The 27,182-nt window shown below is 38.5% G+C and overlaps 1 protein-coding gene across 7 annotated transcripts in view; it reads right to left on the bottom strand.

The window, feature by feature from the left end:
- The window catches only part of GRM7 (glutamate metabotropic receptor 7), a 790,597-nt gene that overhangs the window by 28,929 nt on the left and 734,486 nt on the right, over positions 1–27,182 (bottom strand). For 6 of the 7 annotated variants that reach the window (XM_045025646.1, XM_045025647.1, XM_045025648.1 and 3 more), the window contains one exon: positions 19,091–19,183. The exons of the other annotated variant lie outside the window; for it this stretch is intronic. In XM_045025646.1, coding sequence (XP_044881581.1) covers positions 19,113–19,183 — 71 coding nt within the window. In that variant the 3' untranslated portion in view covers positions 19,091–19,112. The remainder of the gene's footprint in view (positions 1–19,090; positions 19,184–27,182) is intronic. 7 annotated transcript variants of the gene reach the window in all.

The following is a 27,182-nucleotide window of genomic DNA, read 5'->3' as shown; positions in this document are numbered from 1 at the left end:
GATATCTGAACGCCAGCTAGTCGTCCTGCAGGGTTAGAGTAAGCATTGTTAGGTGAACTGTTGAAAAGCTGAGCCCCTGCAATACAAGCCCAAAAACCAAGCACCCAGAAGTGTTTTTTATTTGTATTTCTGAAGGTGTCATCTAATTCTCACCCCTGACACTGCAGAATTCTTGCTTTTCTGGATAGTTCACTCCATTAAGTGTTTTGTCTTCTGGAGCTTGTTTGCTCAATTTTCAGTTTCTGTGCAAAGACCACCCTTTGTGATGAACCAGTGCAATCGGCTCCTGATTTTGGAAACACTTCCATGTCTGCTTAACTTTCAGTCAGAGGCAGATTACAGTTTTGTGGGGCCCTGGGCCAGAACAAGTGAGGGCCCCTCCCTATCCCTTCTGCCTATAGTCTCCCTGCTTCTTGCCAGGGTGCGGGGTCGGAGCATGGGGGCTTCTCCCGCTCTCTGGCAGGAGCGCCATGTGGACAGAGCAGGGCAAGCCCCCATGCCCCAAAGCTGCTCTCCAGCCGGAATGCCAGGCGGGTGGAGAGAGCAGGGGTGCCCATTTTTCTGGGGACCCCTCATTGGCCAGGGCCCCTGGGCACGGGCCCTGTTGGCCCAGTGGCTAATCTGCCACTGCTTTCAGTGCCCCAGTACTCCCACCGAAGATATCACTACAAAGACTTCAGACTGTTATCCTGAACCAGCGAGAAAACATATGCAGCCTCTTCCTTCAAAATAAACACACACAAGAGTCCTTAGCCTTACAAGCTAATGAAAATTTCAGTGAACAAATTTGAGAGCACTTGAGAGAGAAAAAAATGTCCAGAAAACAAGTGGCAATTATTGGCGTGGAAGTAGGAGAGTGAAAACAGAAGAAGGAAACCACAATTTTGTTTTCAATTTTTCCTTATTTAAAAATGTCATCAAAATTTGGAAAAAAAACAAAAACAAAAACAAAAACCTGAACAGCTTTCATGCTGGTAAATATATTTTTGAAAATTTTGTCAAATTTACCTGGTATAAATTTTGAAATGTCATTGATAATCAAAATATGTTTTTTTTCAGTTCAGTCACTGACTCTTTAATGAAACTTAGATTCCTATATGAAAAATTTATATCTGAGAGCTGATACGAAATGAGATTCGTAGCTGGAGTCCATTTCTCAGTGGATAGTTGGCCAATTATGAGGCTTAATTCACTGAATTCAATATGAGTACTTCCATCAACTTCAGCAGGCTTTGAGCAGGCCATATTTGCTAGCATTAGTAGTAACTGGAAGCCTCAGTGACATTCTCAAGAAGAGGGCAAGAACTGAATGTGGGCTGGAGACTGACCTAGTCAGTCTGCCTCAGCTGATCTCTCTAGGTTACTGTTGAAGCACATTGTCATACCAATATGAAGAATCTTACGGTGCACATAATCTGTTATTTAATGTTATTTTGCAATGTCATTTTAGCACTAAATTAACTTAAAAAAGTTGTAAAAAGTAGAGAATGGATTCAATTAAAACCAAAAATAATAGTTTCTTTTGTCAAATTAGTAAAACTACATTTCATAAAATAACTTACTGTATTCTGATTAGTGGACAGGAGGAACAACACACCTATAAAGGAACCTGCATATATTCATGTGCCCTAAGGAAAGGACAAAGCAGAGGTCTCTACCCAGGCAAGATCTGACTAGCTTTTCCTTGGCAAAATAAGCAACAAGACGTAAGTGTTACCTAGGCACTGCTTCACTAGATTTCAAGAAAAATTGTCTGCCTATGGGGAAAGAAAACCACAACTAAAGACCTCTCTCTTACTGTAAGCTGGGCACTCCTGAAATAAGATGATATTTTAAGTAAGCCTCATTTTTATCCAAAACTAAATCCATACCGGCAGAGAGGATTCAGTCAGTTCTGAACAAACTCCCTCTACCCTCCCAAACAAACAGAAAAGTCAGTCATTGCGCTCTTAGACAGCAGGTAAACAGAAATCACAGTCAGGTGAGGCACATCTGAACACAGTACAAAAAACCACCTCACTCCCCTCCCAACCACCTTGTCCATAATCCCAGTCACAAACCTGAAGGCTGGTCCACAAACATTTCAGAACCAGTTTAAATAATTTCAGCATTCTTTTCTCTCCCCAGGGGGGGGCTTCTCATTTCAGATACACTTGTGGGATTTTTATTGATTGAACTTTACTATCATATATGTCCAGTTCTGTTAGCTTCTGTGGTGAATATGAGGAGAGCTTTTCTCATACCTAAGGGGAAAAACAAGTCGCCCATTTGATACAGGTTTTGCACTTAACCTTATCAACTATATTTTTTCTTTCACAATTCTAAACTACTACATTCACACTAGCTGTTAGCCATCCTCAAAATATGCGATCTTTCCTTCCTCAAATATGCTACAGATGTTCTGATACTGATATCCTTAAATATCCTTTCTTCAAAGCAAAACACAGTGATTCTTAATATTTTTATTCAACCAACAACTTGCTTCCGCAATAATAAAAATAAATAAATAATGTTATTACAAGGAATTTATTACTGGTTACAGTTTGGCAAAAATTGGGAAGTCCAATATGCTTGAGATATATGAAGAGAATAGGCAAAATCCCTCACTGATATAACTGTACAGAGACCAATGGAATTACATCATAGATATTTTATAGACAAAGAGTAAGATTCTCCCAGAGGACCAACACAGAACTTGTAGCCTGAGTGTAGGTGTGTGGGTGTGAGTAGATGGGTGTCTTTAATCCTGGGCTGCTCCAGTCTGCTGTAGTCCCCAGAGTAATTTAGGAGCACTCTCTCTGTTCCAGTAGCCTCCCTGGAACTGCCCTATGGGCAACAATGATGACCAGAATTTACACAGCCTTGAGTGCTGTGGCCCATACCCTAACATGCTCTTCCTGCTACCAGCCCCACCCGCTACACCAGGGTTTGCAATGAAGAGCTCAAAGGCTGTCTTATGCCTGTCTTCCACAGTGACTGTGCCAGGAGAAATTCTTCCCCTCCTCCTGCTGGACAAAAGTGGGCTTTTAGAGCTCATTTACTCAGTTTTGGCCCCTTTATCTGGCATAAAGGAACAGGGATGAGGATCTCACCCAATGTATTTAATCCTTAAAAGCAACCAGGTACAAAATATTGCTAAAACCCCTCAGAAATTAAGTAGTTCACAATTTGTTAATGAAAATAAAAGAAAATGATTTCATTATGGTACAAGAGAATGTTACTAGAAATAAGCCCGATTCCAACTTCTGAGCAGCATGCACCTTGTTCTATGTATTATTAAAAAAACAAACAAAAATATTTTACATAGTAAAGCAAACTATTGGGGCATGATATTCAGCACAGCTGAACTAGGGCAGGAACTGGGGGTGGGATTAGTAGCTCTAAATCCCTTTTCCATTCTCTCTTGGCCAGCTGGAGGCCAACATAGTCTCTGGTGAAATTTAGAGCATCCTACATATGCCAACTGCAATGGAACCATGGGGACCAAAGTGCCAGCTGGATATCAGCCTAGTGCCATGTGCTCTGCCATGCCTTCTATACAGAAGCGGTGTAGGCAGCAAGTGCCATAAAGAAAGATCTTCATTACCTGAGGATTCCTTATATCAGACAGGGAATTCTCAGCTGCTCCATTCTGAGTGTACCCAAGATGAGTCCCTAACACATTTTCAACAGAGCTCACAGACCCTAAGCTATTGTCCAAACCCACATTCTTCCTAGAGTTTTGCTTTATTTGTAGCTCAAAAGTCAATAACACAACACAAACCTCAGACTAAATTTTGTCCGTTCTTTCGTTTAGTTGTCCCTGGACACTCTAGCTGCAGCACTTCTACTTTCCTACCTCCCTCTCTCAGGAATCACTCCCACCTCTCTTATCTTCTGGGTGACCTTCATGAGCTTCACTGGACACCATGAGTTAGTAGAACTTCAGTAGGATTCCATAAGATCTCCTAAAGTGGTGGGTCACTGGAAGAGCCTTCTTATCTTATTACACAATCACATGTGCTATGGACCTCAACTTGAATTTCGGTCTAACACTGCTGTATTTGGTCATATTTGTTGTCATAACTATAGTAGCAATAATAATAAAAAGCACATACACCTTGAAAGCTGTGAAAAAATGTAATAGTTTTCAATATGAGTCGCGGGGGGGGTGTAGAAAAAGAGTTTTCAAATCACACAGGGAATGATTCTAATCTCATAAATGTTCTACATTAGGGGTTACTCTAGCAACTTCAGTGAAAGAAGGCTCAGCCTCCACAGTTTTATTTCCTGATCCTGCAACCCTTACTCATCTGATCTTGCCACCTGAGAATACTATAAAGTTAGCTCCATCGAGATGACATTTACTCTGCACAGAAGAAAGAGATTAATTATAAATATCTGGAAGATAAGGGAGCCAAAAGCCTTTGCCTCCTTCATTGATATTACAATTTATGAATTTGACAAATTCTCCCTGAGAGCATGTAAGACCGATAAATTAGTCAGAGAGGTAACTTTGAAAAACCAAGAGTTTATAAGGCCAAAGAACAACAGCAGAACTAGCGTAGAAGTCATACCATATACGCAAGATTTACAGCTTGCTTTTGTTTTGTATCTCCTAGGAGAGAAGAAAACTGACAAAAGAAAGTAAAGAAAGAAACAGTCTAACAAAAAGTGATATTAACATTCATATAGATATCGGGTTTGAAGGAAAACCACAGACGTACCCTTTAAAATGCCAAAGGACTTTAAGGGAAAAAAATCTACATATAAATGTAGTCAAGCATATAATATTTTAGTTAACATGTTGCCCAAATCTCACTATGTAGGGAGATCCTTTAAATACAGAAATAATCTTGGTGCAAGAAAATGTGGATGTTTGCTATATTTTCCCCACATACAAAAGTTTAAGTATAAAACAAACATAAGAACATCTAGGCTGGGTCAAACCAATGGTCCATCTAACCCAGAATCCTGTTTCTGACAGTGGCCAGTGGCAGATGCTTCAGAATTAACAAAACTGGCAAGTTTGAGTCATCCATCCCATATTATCTTGTCCCACCTTCTGCAAGTTGGAGGTTTAGGGACACCCTGACCATCTTGGCTAATAGTCATTGATGGCCCTATCCTCCAGGAACTTATCTAATCCTTTTTCTAACCAAGTTACACTTTTGGTTGTACGTTGTGTGAAGATGAACTTTCCTTTGTTTTAAACCTGCTCCCTGTTAATTTCATCGGGCAACTCCTAGATCTTGTGTTATGTGAAGAGGTAAATAACACTTCCCCATTCACTTTCTCCACACCATTCATGATTTTATAGACTTCTCTCATATCCCCCATTAGTCATTTCTTTTCTAAGCTGAAGAGTCCCCCTTTTAAAAAAAAATGTATCAGGGGGAGCCGTGTCAGTCTGTATCCACAAAAACAACAAGGAGTCCGGTGGCACCTTAAAGACTAACCAATTTTTTTGGGCATAAGCTTTCATGGGTAAAAAAACCCACTTCTTCAGATGCACCTTTTAAAAAAAATCTCTCCTGTGTGGAAGCTGTCCCATATCTCAGATCATTTTGTTTCCCTTCTCTGTATCTTTTCTAATTCTAATATCTCTTTTTTGAGATGGTGTGATCAAAACTGCACACAGTATTTGAGGTGTGGGTGGATTTATATAGTGGCATAATGATATTTTCTGTCTTATTATTTATTCCTTCCCTAATGGTTCCTTACATTTAGTTAGCTGTTTTGCCTGCTGCTGTACATTGAGATGTTTTACGAAAACTGTCCAAGTTGATGCTAAGATCAATTGCTTGAGTGGTAACAGCTAATTTGGATCCTATCATTTTGTAAGTATAGTTTGGATTATTTTTTTCCACTGTGCATTTCTTTTCACATATCAAGATTGAAGTGTATCTGCCTTTTTGTCACCCAGTCTTGTGAGATCCCTTTGTAACCCTTTGCAGTCATCTTTGGACTTACCTATCTTGTATTGTCTGCAAATTTTGGACTTCACTATCATCTTTGTATCATCTGCAAACTTGCCACCTCACTGTTCACCCTCTTTTCCAAGATCATTTGAACAGCACAGGTCCCAGTAAATTGACTGTAATTGACCTAAAATTACAATTACAATTAAAAACCTAAAAGTTGCAATTCTCCAAAAAATACCTTAAAAAACAGACTCCAGTGAGAGACTGCAGAACTAGAATTAATTTGCAAACTGGACACCATTAAATTAGGCTTGAATAAAGACTGGAGTGAATGGGTCATTACATAAAGTAAAAACTATTTCTCCATGCTACTTTTTCCCCTACTGTTACTCACACCATCTTGTCAACTGTTTGAAATGGGCCATCTCGATTATCGCTACAAACTTTTTTTTCCTTCTGCTGATAATAGCCCACCTTAATTGATTAGTCTCCTTAGAGTTGGTAAGGCAAAACACATTTTTTCATGTTCTCTGTGTATATATATCTTCCTACTGTATTTTCCACTGCATGCATCTGATGAAGTGGGGTTTAGCCTACGAAAGCTTATGCCCAAATAAATTTGTTAGTCTCTAAGGTGCCACAGGTACTCCTCGTTCTTTATATCAGTGGTTCTCAAAGCAGGTCCGCTGCTTGTTCAGGCAGGCCGGGACGGTTTGTTTATCTGCCGCATCTGCAGGTTTGGCCAATCGTGGCTCCCACTGGCCGTGGTTCACTGCTCCAGGCTAATGGGGGCAGGGAGAAGCAGCAGCCAGCACATCCCTTGGCCCGCACCGCTTCCCGCAGCCCTCATTGGCCTGGAACGGTGAACCGTGGCCAGTGGGAGCTGTGACCGGCCGAACCTGCAAATGTGGCAGGTAAACAAACCGGACTGGCCCACCAGGGGCTTTTCCTGAACAAGCAGCGGACCGACTTTGAGAACTACTGTTTTATATCACTGTGAGTAGTTCTACAATTTCATATTTGAGTTCCTTCATAACTCTTGATGGCTTATTTTTAATTTATCGGTTTGTTACAAATCCTCCTCTATTGACACCTCCATCTGAAATAGTTTATCAGATTTGCCACCTAAAAAAGAATGGCTGTGGTCTGCAGACCTCCCCCCCATATCCTGTGCTGTGAAGACCAATGCAAAGAATTCATTTAGTTTCTCTGCAAAGGCCTTGTCTTCCTTGCATGCTCCTTAAGCACCTTGATCTTCCAGTGGCCCCACTGACTGTTTGGCAAGCTTCCTGATGTTGATGTACTTAATTGTTTTGCTGTTACTTTTTCAGTCTTCAGCTAGTTCCTCTTCAAATTCTTTATTGGCCTACGTTTTTATACTTTTACAGTTAACTTGCCAGAGTTTATGCTCCTTTCTATTTTCCAATTTTTAAAAGATACCTTTTTGCCTCTAAACTTCTGTTTTGCCATGGTGGGCTTTAAATATCTATCTATTTATTTTTGTTCTCTTACTGTGTATTTTTTTTGCATGGGGTATACATTTAATTTGGGCTTCTATTTTGGTGGTTTTCTAGAGTCACCATGCAGTTTGCAATGTTCCTTTTAATTTAAATTTATCTAGCCTATTTATTAGCCAGTTCCTAATAAATCTTAAACACTCCTCCCTACACCATTATCTCATCCATTCATGGAGACCCCGCAGTTCTGTCTGTTTGGTCCTATGCATGGAACTGGAAACATTTCAGAGAATGCTACCATGGAGGCTCTTGACTTTCTTGTACAGCAGCCAAAATTTGGCCTCCAGGACCTGTCTCCTACCTTTCCCTATGTCATTGGTAAGTACAGGTACCATAATTGCCAGCACCTCCACAGCACTGTACAAAAGTCTTCCTAGATGTCTCAAGAGGTCCACAACCTTCACACTTGGCAGGCAATTCACCATGGGGTTTCTCCTGGTCACCACAAACCCAACTATCTATATTTCTAATGATCAAATACCCCATTACTATTACCTGGTTCTTCCTAGTACCTGAGGAGGGGTAACCTAGTGCAAGAGGATACCACGACATCATATGAAATGAGGGTGCCAACTATGGGATTGTTTCCCTCTGCTGCAGCTTGATTTTCCCCTGCCCTTAGACTTTCATCCTCCTTAACAGCACAGAGACCATCCAACTGGGAGTGGAACCAACCTGGTGTCCCTAAAGTCTCCTCTATGTACTCCTCTGTTTTCCTTAGCTCCTCCAGTTCAGCTACTCTGGCCTCAGGAGCCCATGTTTTTCAGGGCCATGAGCTGCTTCCACACGTGCACACGTAAGCTACCTGCCCAAAAGTCAGTTAATTATACAAGCTGCACACAGTGCAATAAGCTGGATAGCCCTCACTCTGCTGCTGGACTTCTACCTGCATTATTTTTACTCTTGCAAGGCTTTTTGGGGGGAAGGTGGGAGTGGTTATTAGCCTATGTTTATTAGGTGTATCGGCCTCTCATACTCCATTTCTGGTCTCACTCACAAAGTTTCCCTGTTCTCTAGCTCCTCCGGTCACTTAGGAACTGGCTTTTTAAACCTCCGTTCTCCCAGAGTAAGACTCACCCCCCTTGTCAAGCAATCCAAAAGGGGCTAGAGCTCAAAGGATAGCAGGTTAGAGCTTTGTTAGGAATCTTTCAGTCTAGCCTGGCTCAGTACCAAGCCCCCAGAAGAGACTACACTATAATCTTCAAGCAAGCAAGCACACAGCAAGCACCTAAGCCAATTGACAGACATGAATGCTGGGAGGGATTTGGGGCAGGGGAGTGAATTTGGGAACATTCTTTTATTTAGACAGATGAATGCACTCTATCAAAACTCGTTCTTTTCAGATATATAGAGGCCCAATCCCAACACACTGAAATCAATGGGAATTTTACCATAGACTTCAGTGGGAGCTGGGTTGTGCCCACAGTTTGTGAATTCCAGAGGCTTGGTGATATTTACTCTCTCATTATTGACACAGAGAAAACAAAATTAAGTTGTTTCCATGTTTCTATAATAAAATAAATCACATAGTTAATTAGAACCCCATCTATGCTTAATATGACTTGTTAATAAAGTGTGTGTGGGGTGGGGGAGGCAGACAACAAAATATGTACAGTACAGTCATTGGAAAAGCACAGGTCTCCATTTAAGGCCACCTTCACATGATATCCAATGTGAGCAGAGGATGCTCATGACAATCTGCTGCCCTAGGCAAAACTTCAGTGTGCTGCCCTCTTCCTCTACCCTAGATCACGGGTTCTCAACCAGTGAGATGCATTGGAATTTTTCGGGGGTGAGGGAGATGCGGTGAGCCTTCTGATGGTTTGTTGGTTATGGAAGAAGTGGAGAGGGCAGGGGGCAACCACACATTCAGGGTTGGCCTGACTGCCTCCCTCCATCATGAACAGGAGGTGGGGGCAGGGGAGCTAGGCCAAATTTGAGTGAGTGGTGGAGTGACCCGGCACACAGTGTCACAGTGCCACTCAGGTCTGGCCCTGCTTCCTCTGCCAGCATATTCTAAGAGTGTTAGGAGGACAAGTCCCATTAAAAGCCATTGGGACCTGTGCTTCTAACTTAGGTAGGTGAGTTTGAAAATCCCACATGAAACCAAGTTCCATCAAATATCAAGCAAAATTACTATAGTAAAAATGAGAGTGGGCATTATTACAGTACAGCATCAATCGCTGCATCTGACTTATTTATAAGGGACTGTATAAACAAACTTTAAATCATACATTGCTTTTTTAATCACATACATTACTTTGTGGTTACTTGATATACCTATTCTAAAAGTATATAAAGCAGCGATGTGCTGTCTTTCAAACTTAGAGATCTTGTAAGAAAGAACCAAAATTGTACTCAGAAGAGTAACTGCAAAATCACTCGATAACACTCAGATGATTAGAAAAAGAGGGGCTGTTTGACTTTAACTAGGCTACTGGACAAGAGGATGTTGCCATGGATGCATAAAACCTGAAGAAAAACAATGTCTCAAATAGGTACTCAGACCTTGATCAACCAGAGACAATTAAAATGCAAATTCAATGTGCAAATGCAACTGAAAAGTGGGAAAGAGGAATTAAGTTCTTGGAACAAAACTCCAGACTTTCGTTGTTTTTAAATGATAAATCTGAAGCCTGGTTTAATCACCTGTCCAATTGACATAGACAGTAATGACTCTATTGCCTCAATGCTTTCCTGAGATGTAGACGGAAGGAGCAGTTGGATAAAAGAGAGAGGGAGCTGCCTCTTCTACTTATAGTTGTCACAGGCATCGTCAGACTATTCAAATCCTATTGAGAATTTAGTGTTGTTTGAGCTACAATTAATGATATTACATCAGGAACAGCAATAACTGATGATTCACTTGCTTCAGATCAGCGCATACACTATCTCTCCAGCCCATTCATGAGCAAGTTTTCCCCTTTTTAACTGACCTGCTAAAGCCTGTACTGTTGGCAAATGGGATATGGAGAAGATGGCTGAAGAGAGGAAACCTAAAAAAATCTAAGTAGTTCATAAACACACACACACACACACGTCAGATAGACCACACAACCTGCTGAAGTTCACAAGTCACTAGGTTTTCTTTTCCAAAATATTGCCCCGAATGCATTTTCTCTCTCCTTATAGCTTTCCTTTTAAGCCTTGTTTACCCACTAATGTACACCTGTAACTGAACTATATTAAATAGCTTCCCAATAAGGGGCAGAATAGTATGAGTGTATATAGGAACTTGGAGGAAGTATACGTTGAGAGAACCCAATGTAAATGAAGGACAGAATAAAGCCTGAATGTTGCACTGTTTTAGTTCTCCCTTTCTGTTCACAAACAAAACTACCGATATAATTAAAGGGGTACAAGTGGATGCATTCATAGCACTCTAAGAGTGCTTATACCATTATAGCTTAGTCTCATACAGGAAAGGGAATAAGCTATATCAGTCTAAGGCACATTTATAACTACACAAGGGATTGTATCAATTTAACTATTTTGGTAAAATAATCAAAGCTGTAATCAACACAGTTATACTGGCACAAAAATTTGTGTGGACCAAGGCCCAAAAAGGAAATTCCAAAGTACTAACTCTTACAGTGTAAATATGGCAAAATTAACTACTGCTTGACATCCTCAATCTCATCAAATGGAGATGGGCTATAACTCTCATAACATACACTATGGCATAAACAATTCTTTAATAAACACTTACATGAGTCCACCTTCCGTCTGAAGTTTACAAAAGTACAAGCATCATCAGCTACATTATGCATAGAAGAGACCTATTCACATCTCTCAATCAATTTATGCAAGTTAGAGATGCCTCTGAAACAGGTCAAAGATATCAAGTGAACTTCACACTTATTAGCTAGTACTTGAGAAAAAGCTCAAGAAAAATATACATGGAGTTCATAATAAAAGGGAAATAGATTCCCTTTGAATTGTAGATAACAAATTAAAAATGCATCTGAGGTCCATTGAATGGCATATAATAGCTGCAAAACTGAGTACTATCTTTCCAAAACTATCCTAAACAGGGACAGGGAAAAAAGTTTACATTTCTGTCTGACTGAGAACAATTTTTTTAAGTATTAAACAAAGTTTTTAAACCTTATCAGTATAAATGGTGTTCTCTGTTGCATTAATACAGTTTAGCTAATCTTTATCTATGCTTTGTTGAACCATCTTTAGCTTTAGTGCTGAAACAGGAAACAAAAGAAGTCTTTCCAAATTCTTCTCTCTTAAAAACAAGCTGCAGCAGGATTTATGAATCAGATCATTTAGGATTGTGCAATAATAGGTAATAAAAGGGAAACATATGGATGTATCTAAAGAAGCAGTTTTACCCTGGAAAAATATCTGAAACACCTGTGCTTTGATGAATTAAAAGATATTCACAGAGGCTTTAGTGAATTTGCCATATATTTAAGATGAGCAAATTAGAGACTGAGCACACAGAGTTGAGTGTGCGAGAGAGAAAGGACGTGAACAGTAAAACAGAAGGGTACCGTGGTTATTGGGTCCATGTAAATAGCTTGCTAGAGAGAGAATGAGATACTTATTTCCATACCTAGTCCCTCTTCAGACCTGTACTGGAGCACATCAGTTCTGTGCTCCATGCTGTCACTATTTAAGGGCTTGCAGGATCAAGGCTAAAATGTGTTGAAATCAGGAAATAATTTTTCCACCACGCAACAGAATCAAGATGTACATACCATACCAATATTGGGTCCAGTTGGAGGGGGCAAGGAGCAATACACCAGAAAATAAGAAAAAAAATAGAATGAACAGGGGGTACTGAAGGTTCATAAAAGCAAGCAAAGGACAAGAACAACAGAGTAGGTCAACCTCATGTGACCTCCACAGTCACCGCCATGAAATGGGGATGGGGGTTGAATATTAGACATCTACACCACACTGGCACCTGGTAAGCTGATGCCTGGCATGAATAAACCTTTAATCTGAAGATCATTGGTGGGTCACCAGCAAAGTGGTACAAGTGGCTGTGATGATGATCTGTGCTTGATTTACCCTGATACACAGGTGCTTACTGCTAATAGATCTAATAGTAAGTGAGCTGCACTGCATCCGTCAATTATCTTCTCCCGTCTTGTCTTGAATTTGCGGTCTCCGTTGCTGGTCACCAGGATCATCTCCAATACCACTCTGCTTACAGTTATATCACCAGATAAACACACCATTTCTTTGGGTGTCAGTCTTGCACTGTTGAGACATTGGTGTGCATGGAGAAGAGAATAAGGAAACAATTTTAAACTAACCATTTTTTTTTCATTTTCAAACACACATGAGGTGGATTCATAGATTTCACATGAACAGATTCCTTTTTCCCTTGGTCCCTTAGGTGACTATTCATGGGCTGTGTATCACTAAAACACAAGACCCTAAGATACCACACAAAGAGAATGCAAAATAGCATCCCTTTGCACTGGCTCATACACATTTGCTATGTTCATTGTGAAAATTAGACATTTTGGGCCTCTTGCATGTGATGCAGCACAAGTGATGATGGAGATCACAATGTTGATAGGCTAACATTGTGGCATCATCACAAAAGAGCAGCCCAGACTTTATGATGTCTGGGTTCCAATCCCAGCCTTGTAGCTCAGGGCCATTTCTAGTTTTACTATGCCATAAGCATGTAATGTGTCGCTATTATATAGCAGTTTCTTTTTACCACCTGCTCTGCATCAGTTAATCCAATGTAACCATTTGGTAATGCATGTGTGGTGTGAAAGACTCAGCAATGAAAATATACTCCTGATAGGTTTCCTGTTTATTTCTTAGTCCTCACACTATGTGTGAAGCAACTGTAAATAGCAGTTGAAGTGTCAGCTGAGAAACATTGGGAAAATGCTTAAGTTTAGCAATATAACATAGCTGAAAACAAGATTTAAAGCCAACCTACTATACATGAAGAATGAGGAGTACTTGTGGCACCTTAGAGACTAACAAATTTATTTGGGCATAAGCTTTCATGGGCTGTGGGTTTTAGCCCATGAAATCTTATGCCCAAATATATTTATTAGTCTCTAAGGTGCCACAAGTACTCCTCGTTCTTTTTGTTGGTACAGACTAACACGGCTACCACTCTGAAACCTGCTACTATACATGGATGCTATTAGCTAGTTTCTAACCCTGATACCATATCCTACAAGATGCTCAATGCCTTCAGCTTCACTGGAAACAGAGGGAGTTGAGGGCATTCAGCACTTTGGAAGATTGAGTTTTGGTCATCAACAGAGTTGGAAAAATACCACTGATATTTACTCAAACGAGAAAGTCCATGGCCTTCTGTTCATGCACATTGTGTTTGCTTTCAGTGAATATTTTATAGATCAAGTTTAGTGTTAGGAATATTCATGGAAATGGTGATTTTTAAGCAAATATCAGGGAATATTCAAGGGAAATGAATTGTTAATTTGTAAACACGAGTATTTGCCCCAGATAGAATCCTGATTCTGAGGGGTAGCCTCATCCAAGTCATGTGACCTCCATGTCCAAACAAAGCCAATCAACAAAGCCCCAGTGCTGAACTTCATACAGTTTATACTCCCAAAGTACTGTCATTAATCACTACCAACCAAGAATTATGCATACAAATTATGTTGCAAATATTCTCCTATAACAAATACATTCAAATAAAAATTCTTAAACAGTTTGTGGAAAATTTACATAAGAATAAGATCCGTAAGGAAAGATCCCGCCACTTGAAAATCATATTGAATTGTACTTTCCTATTCCAATCTCAGTGGGACTATTTATGGAGCAAAATACTGAGTAAGGGTCGCAGAATCTATTGCATAACTAGGTGAATAAATTATTCACTGAAAATTATTCACTCAGTTCTAGTGATTAGAGTTAATAAACTTGGGCTTTAAATAGAAAATGAATCCATCGTTTTGCTTTATATTTATTGTGACACATATTATTAATCATGTTTATTACAGAGATGTCTAGGGACCAGCTGAGAGCAGGGCCCCACCGTGCTGAGCACTGTACAAATACAGTGTGGTGCACCATCCCTGGTAAGAACTTACAGTCTAGTAGAAACTTGTATTGGTATTATGATTTTGATAAAGAATAAAGCTGAAAGATTTGACAAACAGCAAATATGTGGAAATGGGAGCATCAATGTTGTACAGCAAATAAAAACATTCATTATTTCAATTAACGTATTTTTAAAAGATTTGTGAAATGACTAATGGGGAAGATCTGTGATTTTATCATGTTAATACCCGTATTTCCAAGTTGAGAAATTTGGATATGAGAAAATAATTATTAGGGATTAGTGTTACCTTAAAATACACTTGGAGGGTTCCATACCTGAGGTTTACTTACATGCATATAGATCTAAAAATTTTAAAATATGACCAGGTTAACATCATTAGCATGTATCCATATTAAAGGTTTAGTTTTTCAGCCATCAATTTTAAAATACAAATAGATGCAGTGGAGACTTGTCAAAACCTCTTTATGTCTCAGTTTTGACTGCCCACTTTCATCTCTCATCAGTCTGTGCTGAACAGAAGATCATTTAATAGCGGTTAGAAATTGAGCACTATTTCTGAACATGAAACTAACTTGTTACAAAGTGAAAATAAGGTTTGAATCCAGGCTACATTAGGGTGTCATTATTCTGTTCCAAATAGTCTGATATACAATAAGCTCCGGAACACATAAATTGCTTTAACACATTACTTGTGGCCTGATCTTGTGAAGTGCTGAATGCCCCCGAAAAGTGTCCCTTGTTGGGTGACCTGGCTGAGAGATGAGGGTGTACAGCACATCCCCCAGAAGGAAGAAAGGCAAGAAAAGGATTGTTATTATGGTATAATAGCAGGCAGCTCACAAATAATTTCACTCTTCAACAAAGGACATGTTGGATTAATTCCACTTTGGGGTAAACATCACAAGAGCATCATCTTATTGTGCATAATTTTAAATAACTGTGTAAATGTATTCTAAAAAAAGCTATGCCCATAGTATGGAACAATTTCTACCAGCATGTTGTGCATTATAAATTATTTCAATGCTTGGCAATCACCATAGAAACTTCTGTGCATATAGATTTGTTATTTAGCAAAATTTTTTATTTTAAAGCAACTGAAAATCTGCCTGAAGCAGCATATTATACCCCCGTAAGAGACCCTGCCTTGGATTAAGGCTAAGCTATTGTAATTTCTAATATTATAATTGTTTAATAGTCTCACTGGTGTTAATCATCCTGCTTTGTATAAAAGCTTGCTCTCACAGCTCTTTAGCAATTCTAAAGAAACAGAGCTGCCCTTGCAGAGATATTCAATGATTGGCATTTTCAAATTAATTCAGTTAGTACTGCAGACTTGCTTTTAGTGTAAAGCAGCGCACAAAACAAACTTACTCTAAATTGACTCTAAAAGGAACACCAAGAACAGGGTTCTTCTGGAAGGTTCCAGTTGTAGTATCTGGTTCACGTGATATTTGTGCTGGGTGATAGCCTCAAATATTTTTGTTCTTAACTTCTTACAACTGAAAGCTGCAAAACCTAGCCCAGCTGAAAAAGATCATTGGTGTTTGAACATATGCGGCCAGAACCTCAGCTGGCGTAAATTGGCACAGCTCCAGCAAAGACAATGGAGCTATTCTGATTTATACCTGCTGAGCATCTGTTCCACAAGATGTCATAATTCACTGGAAAACAGACTCAAATGATTAAGGAGTATTAATGATTTGCAGTGTTTTTCACGATCACCTCTGCTGAAGGAACGTGAAATGTCGAAGGACTGCAGGTACAGCCTTGCTGCAAATAAATGTCCTATTTAAAATCTAGGGCAAACTGTATTGCTATGAAGGACTGAAATAGCTGCTTGCATAAAAATTATAGAAACTAAAGTCCTTGTGATGTCAGTACATGTCCAAAATTTACAAGGCACGCACAATAGGCTGGATTTGTATTCCTCTAACTATTCACTGAGGAAAAATGCAAAAGTCTTTACTGTAGGAATGAGTAAACACAATTTGCTGATGCCTAATCCACTTAGTTTGAAATTACAAATAAAACTCAGCGCATCTGAGGTTCTTGTTCTGAAATGAACTGACATTTTCCCATTGCCAGTTGCTAGCAGGCAACACCCGCTTTTCGTACAACCGTACATTTGCACTCATCGCTTCCCTTTCTTGACTATGAGCGGGGGTTTGGAAGGAACATACCACCTCAGTCCACAGGAGGAGCTCTCAGACTGTGGCGAGAGAATAAATAATGCTTCTGCTATAAATGGTCTCCCCTTACACCTAAAAAGAAACCCTTCATAACCCTCAAGGGAGGGCAATATAACAATGGATACTGAACCCCGGTTGACTCCAGAGGCTACAATTTAGAAAGTAAACTTGCTTCTTTCCCTTATCCTCCTTTTAGCTACACAGAGGTCTTCTTCAGGTGTCTGAGGAAGAGCTCTGTGGAGCTCGAAAGCTTGTCTAGCTCACCAACAGAAGTTGGTCTTATAAAAGCTATTACCTTACACACCTTCTCTCTCTCTCTCTCATTATTTCTTTGCATCACTCAGGTAAAGCATAACTTTAACTACCTAGATACTATATAGAGTTTTTTGTGTTTTATCAATTTTAAAAGTAAAGAAATATATATTTTTGTCACTCCTGGGAAACAATTGAAAAGGTTTATAAATACACATTTCCATATATCATTTATGGGAAATTGACATACTCAGGTAATAGAGTAGTACAATAGTGATGTGTAAACACAGATTGGTTAGTAAGCAAAACTAATATCTGTTCACAAGTGTTGATTTCCCCCTCCCTTCTGATAACATTGTGTTTGTTTTTAATACAGCACATGAGGGAATGTAGATTTTCTCCTGTTCTTTTTTGGAAAAGCAAACCAAAAGGTTATAGCATCCAGACAAACAATCAGCCCAACTAGGAAAATACTTCTTGTAGAAGGACACAAATAGAAGAGTTCTACAGTTTGTGAGAGAGTCTCAGGATCAGATCATCGTCATCATCATGCTTAGCAATTCCATAGCACTGTCGGGCTGATATTTTCAAATCAGCTTAAGGGGTTTGAATGTCTTTTAATTTTTACTAGGAATCAAGCATCTGAATCTCTTGCATAGTTTTGACAATACACCTGGACGTGTTGAAAGCAATGAACAAGAATCAACTAATTAATGCCTACTACACATCAGGATAACGATGGTTTTCACAATATAGAGGAGCATTACAAGGAATATTCTGCTTTAGAGCATGCTGTGCCAGTTCCTTATATCTGCCTATTAAATGTAAAAAATGGAGATTAAAAAAAAAGTTATTTCTTTCTAGATTGGCAACCTCATTTATTTATTTCTACCTTTCTAATTTTCTTCCTTGGCAATTTGGCCTTCCTGTGGTTACCTGCTACCCCTCCAATATCCCTATTGTTTGACCTGAAGTAACATCTTGCACGTCCTCTCTGTTCCAGGCACTTGTTCCCCCTCCCCACACTAGTTATTTTGGACTTCACTGATTATGCTCCGTTAGTATCTCTCTGCTTTCTGATCTTCACCTATATAATAAATCTTTCTGCTTTAAGTTAGGATTACATGAACAGATTCAAAAGAAATAAGGACCAATTAGAATGTTCAGCCAGAAGTCAAACTGAATCCAAACTTATTTTCAATATTGCTATGCTGATTTACTCCAACTAAGAATCTGACCCTTTATCTCTGATCTTTCCCTTCGACAATATAGACATAATTCAAGTAATACCCCTGTTAACCGTTCCTAGGCTTGCTATTGTAAGTTCTCAGGTATTCTGGCTCAGCTGACCGGAACTTTCATGATCCTGTAGCTCTACCAAAAAGCTACACAGATTTATTTTCCAGCACATAATACGAGTAACACCATAACAACGACAATGTTTTTCATCTATGGGCAAAATCATAAAGAAAAGGTCAAAACACAACACAAACACACACACAATTTCAGAAATAAAAAATGTTTATTAACAGTATTGTTTTTCACAAAATTATCAAATGGACTCTTATTACTCAAATTCCTCTGGAACACAGCAAGTCCTCCTTGATAAGTCCACAATCACAAAATTGATTCACCTGTCCACAAAGTGTGTAGTAATAACACTCGGTAAAATCAACCCTCTAAAATTGCTCACAAACCCCTATTCCAGAGTAGACCTCAATCCACTGGCATTCTCTACCCTATGAAAATGCTTGTAAATCTGTTTATTTTAACACCATCAGAAAGCTGGCCACATACCAGTGCTATATTACTTTTATGCTCCCAGAGAAATCATCTTGCCAGTTCTTAGACATAATTGCTCTAAATAATTTTTGATAACTTTTTATTCATATTTAATTTATAGTGAATGGGCTAGATCCTCATCAGGTTTAAACTGATGTAGCTACATCAAGTTCAATAATAACATCACCACCTAGCTCTATAGCTATAGCAGTTACATCATCTAAAGTTTTGGCCCAACATTTCTATTTTTTATAGTCTTTCCTTTAAATGTGAACACTTGCTAGTGGAAATATGAACAATTTTTAGGGTAGATTCTTGTTCCAACACAACTAAACCAGTACACAGTTCTAATATTTTTTTTCTTTTTGATATTAATATAAAATATATATAATAAAGTAAAAAAGCTCGATTATTTCTTACCTTCTTGGAAAGCAGGCAAAAGCTATACTGTAGGTGGAATAGTGTACCAAGTAACAGATTTTTGTACACTCTTTCTTACTGGTGGTATGCATTCTACAGGAAAAGTAAATATATTGATATGTACAATATGTTCACAATAGAATCTTTTTGTCCTGTCCTGTCACTGAGATCATAAAATTATTCGATTGAAGATCTGGGACTAGAACAGTAACAGTGATAAGTTTGCAGTATATACAATTTGCTGTGGATTAAAAATAAACAAACCAGTTCACAAAAGTTCAGGTACCTCTGAACATAGGAGCAGCTGCCTACTACATATGAGAGGGACTGGTTGGATACTTCCCATCTGCACCAGCCCTAGAAAAGCTTTGCTTTAGTTCCCCTTTCTCTCAGAATCCAGCCACCCTCATCCATGCAATTGCTCTGAGGTTTCCCAGCAACACCAGCAGCCATTTAAGGGTTTTCTCAGAAAGACGTAACAGGCAACGTTGTGTCAGTGATGTTAGGGTTCAACACAAATGAAGAAACAAAAACAAAACAGCACAGCACAGTAGCATTTGCGCAGCAGTGTCTATAACTCTCTGAGACATGGGATGTTTTCATTTCATATACACCACTCACAGCTTGCTGATGGGAATCAATACAGCCAATATACATTCTTAACACCCACAAAAATGAGGATTGACAAAGTTGTATTCTTATTATCTTGCATTTCTGAGATAAAGAGGCATGTCAGAGTGGGGCTTTCATTTTTGATCTGCTTATACTTCACTAAGAGCAGGCCACATATCTCGGATAACATATAATAAAGAGTTATTTTATAAAGGAAACAAATACATCAAGTTTTGTTTAGTTATAAAAGGCACCAATTATATCTCACTAAAAATTGCAAGCTATATTGATTGCCTAGTAATTTCTACTCAACACAAAGTCAAAGGGAAAGAGAAGAAGTCACTTTGGACAGATTTGTAGAAGTGCTGAGCACCAGAAACCCCCATTTACTTCAATAGGAGTTGCTCAGACTTCTAAAAATCAGGCCATTTTGAAAGTTCTGCCATAGATAGTTGGTCACCCCATTCTTTTTTGCCACATCTCAACAAGCTACAGTCCCTCATCTCCAAGCGAGGTGAAGGGATCCCTAACTGAACAAACTACTCTGTTTTACTTCACTTTGCTTACTATGCCTGGCTTATATCATACTGATATGTCACCTCTGCTACCCACTATCATAAGTTAGTAGACTACACTGTGAGAAAGACCACAGTCAATCACAAAGCAAAATCTAAGTAGGGAAATCACAAATGTGAAAAAAAATTGTCCACAGCTATTTCAGTGGGTCCAATTTCTTGAACATGACAGAGGGTGGCATCTGCAATTGCAGGGCAATCTATTGATTTAATCAATCACAAAAAATCCTTAGTCTGCTCCTGTAAAGAAAACAGCTTGCCAAAACACTGGTCTCAGGAGTTCCAGCTCATTTGGACACTATGTACTATATGCTTGAAAGGGTTTTGAAACAACAAAAAGTCACATAGAAGAAACTTCAGATGGCAAGTACAAGATAAGAAAGCCAGCTGTTCTCCTCACAAGCTATGCACTGGAATCACATTGCCAGGTTAGTTAACATTGTCCACCCAATTTAGAATTCTTGCTTCAGGAGTCAGCTATGATAGTCTGAGTAAATACCATTAGTCTGGTTCTTTTACTTATCTTGCAGGTGCACTTTTTCAACATGAAAATTGCTATGTGAAGGGAACACTGGAAAACCCTAAAAAAGGAGGCAGTTTTGCAGTCACACTGATGGAAAAATACAGAATACTTTGCTACTCAAGGATTCTTAAACACTAGAATACTTGAAAAGCAAATGGCCTGTCAGTAAGGTCTACTATTTCTAGCTTGTTAGAGAGACAATTCTCTCACTACCAAACCACTGAGATCTTGATTTCCTGTTGCTGTATTTTGCAAAAGCCATACATTTATGTAAGTGGCTAAGTATAAGCAGTAATTATACATAAATCCTCACCATAAGCTAAGTATGGGTTGGAGATTTTTATTTTTGTCCAAGTTTGACATTCTGCTCTTGCAGCGGAAACACAAATACATTATGGATAAGGAAGAATGAGAATTCTCTATTCACTCAATTTAAGACATGATGAAGAGCATCTTTTCAAATACTGTGAAATTCAACCAAAGAAACGCACGAGAGAAGAATGAACTTGTTAAAGGAAGAAAGCTGCTGTGCACCAATTTCTGCTCATCTTAAGCTGCTGGAGAACATTTTAAATGCAAACATGTAATAGCAGAACAAAGTTGTTAAATGAGTAAAGGCATGCACATACCAGATGTAATGATTATCAGAATTGTTAAAAATGAAATTATTAAAGATTGAAAAGCTTGGTCTTAAAGAATTCTATTGATCATGAAACCTCTTTCAATTCACATCAGGAGAGCACAGCTTGTGAAATTTCCCACTCCTCTCATATTCCAACCCAAGACTAGTAGCACTCCTTATGTCCTCCACTGGGTGGGACATATAATCATTGCCCCTACATCTTGGGTTGTTTTTCTTCCTCCATGATTGCAGTTCCACTCTTGGCACTCACTTTTAAACTTCCACAATTAGGCTCAGTCCTGCTAAGTGCTGAGTGCTTCTCTACACAGCTCTGAGCACCTTCAAGTCTCATGGGAATTGGGGATGCTCAGCATTTCTGAGGAGTTGCTCAGCACCATGCAGGATCAAGCCCTTACAGAAAGCCAATAATGCTAAGAAACCTTTGGGCTTACAAATATACTGGTGTCAATGTTTTACATGAAACATTTCTGGTTCACTGTGTAATATCTTTTATTTTTCTTTGGATTAAATGCCAGCAGTACACATGGAGGTTTAGTAAAACATATTCTCTTTCTTTCTTTCATTTGGTAAAGTTATTTTATTTTTGATCCTAAGCTTTCGGCAGCTAAATAGCCTGGGCAACCAACATCTAGTTTACTTGGGTTCAGTCATCAGTCACCCCAATGTTTGGAGGTACATGAATCTCATGCTGGTGGTTCAGCACAGAACTACTCTCAGTATGAAACATTCCCCCTCCCCAAAATATAAATGGCACCCTCACCATAAAATGCTTGAACAAATTTCAAAGCAGTAGAGTTACCAGGAAATGCCTTTGAAAATCAAACTTGCGAACAAAACTGTGTTTATTCACTTGAAACAAATAAAAACTTTCCATGTGAAAATAAGACCTGTACCCTAAGGCAGTACTTTCTAATACTGACTGTATGGGCTCCTCCTCATCCTTCAACCCTCTTTCCATTTTTGCCTTCAGATGTAACATACTGTGTAATGATGGAAACCAGGAAATGACAATCTATGTTTGATCATCTTTGTGTTACCTCACAACAATTCAGAACTAAGGGGGGCATCCACTGCTTTTGTCCCAACTCCCTTAGTTTCCTCCACTGATAACAATTAGCTGTAGTCTACTCACTGGAAAAATATTAGAGTGGGTCACAAAAAAAGGGGTGTGGGCGGGGTGTGGAAGAACACTTACAGTAATTTTAGGGGGGAAATCAACTTTTTTTGAAAGTCAATATTTAGAAATTTTTAAAAAATGACCAGCTGATAGTTGTTTGAAAAATGGGGGAGGAGGACCATTGTTTTTGTATATTTTTCAAAATTCTGAAATTTCATCAAATGTTTGTTTCATCAGCGCTAGAAAATACATTTTATTATTGAAACACTGGTAACATTTTCCCACAAACTTTTCAGTGGCTTTTTGATATTTGAAGTTTTTCAACATTTCTTTGAAATTTTTTTTTAAAATGAAACAGTTCTCATCTGTTATAGTTGTCCAAAACACCAAAACAGTTGCAAGAATTCGACCAATATTTCTTTTTAAATATTTGTACATTGAAAAGTGAAATTTCAAAGTTTTTCAACAAAATTATCCAATCTAGAAGTTCACAGAATATGTCCTATGAGTTTGAGCCTACATTCTTTGAAGTCAATGGTAAAGCTCTCATTAACATTAATGTTGCAGGGTAATGATGCTAAAACATCTTAAGCATGAGTTGTCTAGCTTGTTAGATTAGATTTTCTAACAATTTTCATTAGAGCCTATGTTCTATAAATGAAGAATAGTAAATGCCTCTATTAGTATTAACATAGAATAGTATTGCATGTGTATACACACACACACACACACATATATATATATATACTTCAAAGAAAATTTCAGTTTTTTAATCATGTAAAATTACACAAAATAGTATTTGCAGAAAGGCAGAAAGGTTAACACAGTATATAGTTATACTGCTCCTGATGAGACAACTTGAGATATATATGTAGATATTTAGGAATACGATATGCATATGAAGGAGAATACAAAAAACATTCTTCTCGCATATGTAAGTTAGAATTATTATTAATTATTATTATTTGTATTACCCTTTGTAGTAAAAAAGAGATCAGAAATTGGTCCTTGAGGATGAGATTTTCAAAGGAGATTGAGAGAGTTAGGTGCCTAAACCTCATTGATTTTTTATGAGATTTGGACACCTAACTCTGTTAGGTGCTTTTGGAAATCCTAGCCTACAACTGAGGAATGGCTAAAAAACTGTTTTTCCAAGGAAAACTGGATTTTAAACTAGACAAGATTTTTCATGAAAAAGTCTCCTTTTCATTGAAAATTTCAATTACACAAAATTCAAAACTGAATATGCAACAACTGCAAAAGGGTCAGTTAAGTAATACCATCAAGATGCATCATAGGAGATGTAAATCCCAGGACCTCCATAGGAGCATTCTCTGAAATGCTTCCAGTTTCACGCACAGGGCCAGAAAGACAAAACAGATCTTCACGGTCTCAATGCATGGACGCTGTAGAGAAGAGGGTTTTAGCTTTACTAGGGACTGGGTACCTTTTAGAAATAGGAGGGATGGGCCCCACTTTAATTTTACATGCCAGCTGTCTGCTGCCATTTTATTTTAAAAGTTAGTAGAGGATTTTTTTAAAGTAAGGGCTGGAGGAAAGCCGACAAGTGCAGATGAGTACATGGTTCTGGCAGAGACATCCCATAGGGATGGATTTATTAAAGGAAGAACTCTATCTCCTAATAAAGAGGATAGGATAGAAGCTGGTAAAATACTGGTAGGAGCAGTTAAACGTAACACATGAAGGCAAGCAACTGAATATTGACAAAATGTACAAGTGCTTGTATGCAACTACTAGAAGTCTAAATAGTAAGATGGGTGAACTAGAGTGCCTGGCATTAAATGAGGGTATTGATGTAATAGGCATCATGTAAAGTATGTGGAAGGAGGATAATCAATGGGATGCAGTAATAGCAGGGTACAAAATATACAGCATTGACAGAATAGGTCACATTGGTGGGAGAGTGGCACTATATGGGAGAGAAATCAAAGCGTCAAATAAAGTAAAAATATTAACAGAATCCAACTGTACTATAGACTCTTTATGGGTAGAAATTCCATTCTTGAACAATAAGAAGATAGCATTAGAAGTATACTACTGACCTTCTGACCAGAATGGTGATGGTGACTGGGAAATGGTCAGGGAGGTTAGAGAGGCTACAAAGGCAGAAAACACAATAAGAATGGAGATTTCAACTATCCTCATATTGAGTGAGTATATGTCATCCTAGGAAGGGATGCAGGAATAAAATTTCTAGACAGCATAAAATGGCTGCTTCTTGGAGGAGCTCGACTTGGAGCCCACAAGAGGAGAGACAATTCTTCATTTTGTCCTAAGTGGAATACAGCATCTGGTCCAACCAGTGGATACAGCTGAAGCATGTGGCAATAACAACCATAATATAAATTAAATTTAACATCCTTTCAGGAGAAATATGCCAAAGAAACTTACCACAGTAGGATTTAACGTCAAAAAGGGGAACTACAAAAGGCATGTTAACTAGTTACATGGAATTTAAAAGGAAAAATCACAGGGCTGAAATGATGGCAAACTGCATAGAGACTATTTAAAAACACTATAATATGGCTCAAAATGTAAGTGTAAATAATTAAATAAATCATTAAGAGCCCCAAAATAATGCTACCATGGTTAAACAGCAGAGTAAAAAATTTATCCTTTAATAATTGGAAATCAGATCAAATCCTAGTGAGGAAAATAGAAAGGAGCATAAACTCTGGCAAGTCAACTGTAAAAGTAGAAAAAGGTAGGCCAAGTTTGAAGAACAACTAGCTAAAGATACAGACAGAAAGTAACAGCAAAATAATTAAGTACATCAGAAGCAGAGAGCTTGCCAAACAGGAAGTGGTGCCACTGGAAGACTGAGGTGCTGAAGGAGCACTCAAGGAAGACAAGACCTTTGCAGAGAAACTAAACAAATTCTTTGCATTGGTCTTCACAGCAGATATGGGGGACATCCACACACCAGAGCCATTCTTTTTAGGTGGAAAATTTGAGGAACTATTCCAGACGGAGGTTTTGGAAACAACCAATAAATTAAACAGGAATAAGTCATCAAGAATTCTGAAGAAACTCAAATATTCAATTGCAGAACTACTTACTGTGGTATGTAACCTTAAATCAGCTCCCATACCAAATGATTGGAGGGTAGCTAATGTAATGCCTATTCTTAAAATAAGGCTCTAGAAGTGATCCTGGTAATTACAGACTGGGACGCCTAACTTCAGTACCTGGCAAATTGGTTGAAACTATAGCAAAGAATGGAATTATAAGACACCTAGATAAACACGACAGGTTGGAGAAGAGTCACTGTGGTTTTTCTAAAGGGAAATCATGCCTCATCAATTCTTTGTGAGAGTCAACAAGCATGTGGAAAAGGATGATCCAGTTGATTTAGTGTACTTGGACTTTCAGAAAATCTTTGACAAGGTCCCTTACCAAAGGCTCTTAAGAAAAGTAAGCAGTCATAGGATAAGAGGGAGGTCTTCTCATGGAACTGGTTAAAAGACAGGAAACAAAGATAGAAATAAATGGTCAGTTTTCAGAATGGGAAAAGGTAAATAGCAGGCATCCCCAGTGATCTCTATTGGGACTTGTGCTGTTCAACTTATTCACAAATTATCTGGAAAAGGTGGAGGAACAGTGAGGTGACAAAATTTGCAGATGTAACAAAATTAATCCAGACAGTTAAATCCAAAGCTGACTGCAAAGAGTTACGAAAGTAACCTCACTAAACTCGGTGACTGGGCAACAAATTCAATGTTGATAAGTGCATACTAATGCACATTGGAAAAAAAAATAATCCCAACAATACCTACAAAATGATGGGGCCTAAATTAGCTGTTACCACTCAAGAAAAAGACCTTGGAGTCATTGTGGATAGTTCTCTGAAAACAACCACTCAATGTGAAGCAGTAGTCAAAAAAGCTAACAGAATATTAGGATACATTAGGGAAGGGGTAGATAATAAGACAGATAATATCATAATGCCAGTATATAAATGCATGGTACACCTACACCTTGAGTACTGTTCTGGTTGTCCCATCTCAAAAATATATATATTAGAATGGTAAAAGGTTCAGAAGAGGACAACAAAACATCATTAGAGTTATAGAACAGCTTCTATATGAGGAAATTAAAGTCTGAAACTGTTCATATTAGAAAAGAGATGACTAAAACAGATATGACAAAGGCCTATAAAATCATGAATGGTGTGGAGAAACTGAATAGGGAAGCGTCATTTACCCCTTCACATAACACAAGAGGTCATCTGATGAAATTAATAGGCAGCAGGTTTAAAACAAACAAAAGGAAGTACTTCTTCACAGAACACAGAATCAACCTGTGGAACTCATTGCCCTGGGCTGTTGGAAAGTTTGTATCTGGGTTCAAAAAAGAAAAGTTTATGGAGGACAGGTGCATCAATAGCAATCAGCCACAATGGTCAGGGATGCAACCCCATGCTCCTTGTGTCCCTATACTTCTAACTGCCAGGCGATGACTCTCTCAAAATTACCCTTTTCTGCTTATTCCCTCTAAAGCATCTGGCCTTGGCCACTGTCAGGTACAAATACTGGGCTAGATGGACTATTGGTTTGACCCAGTATGACTGCTCTTATGTAGTTCAATCATGGATATTGACC

The sequence above is a fragment of the Mauremys mutica genome, chromosome 7, assembly GCF_020497125.1.
Source record: "Mauremys mutica isolate MM-2020 ecotype Southern chromosome 7, ASM2049712v1, whole genome shotgun sequence".
NCBI classification, from domain to species: Eukaryota; Metazoa; Chordata; order Testudines; family Geoemydidae; genus Mauremys; species Mauremys mutica.
The sequence above is the reverse complement of the archived record's forward strand: the minus strand, read 5'-3'. Positions and strand labels throughout refer to the sequence as shown.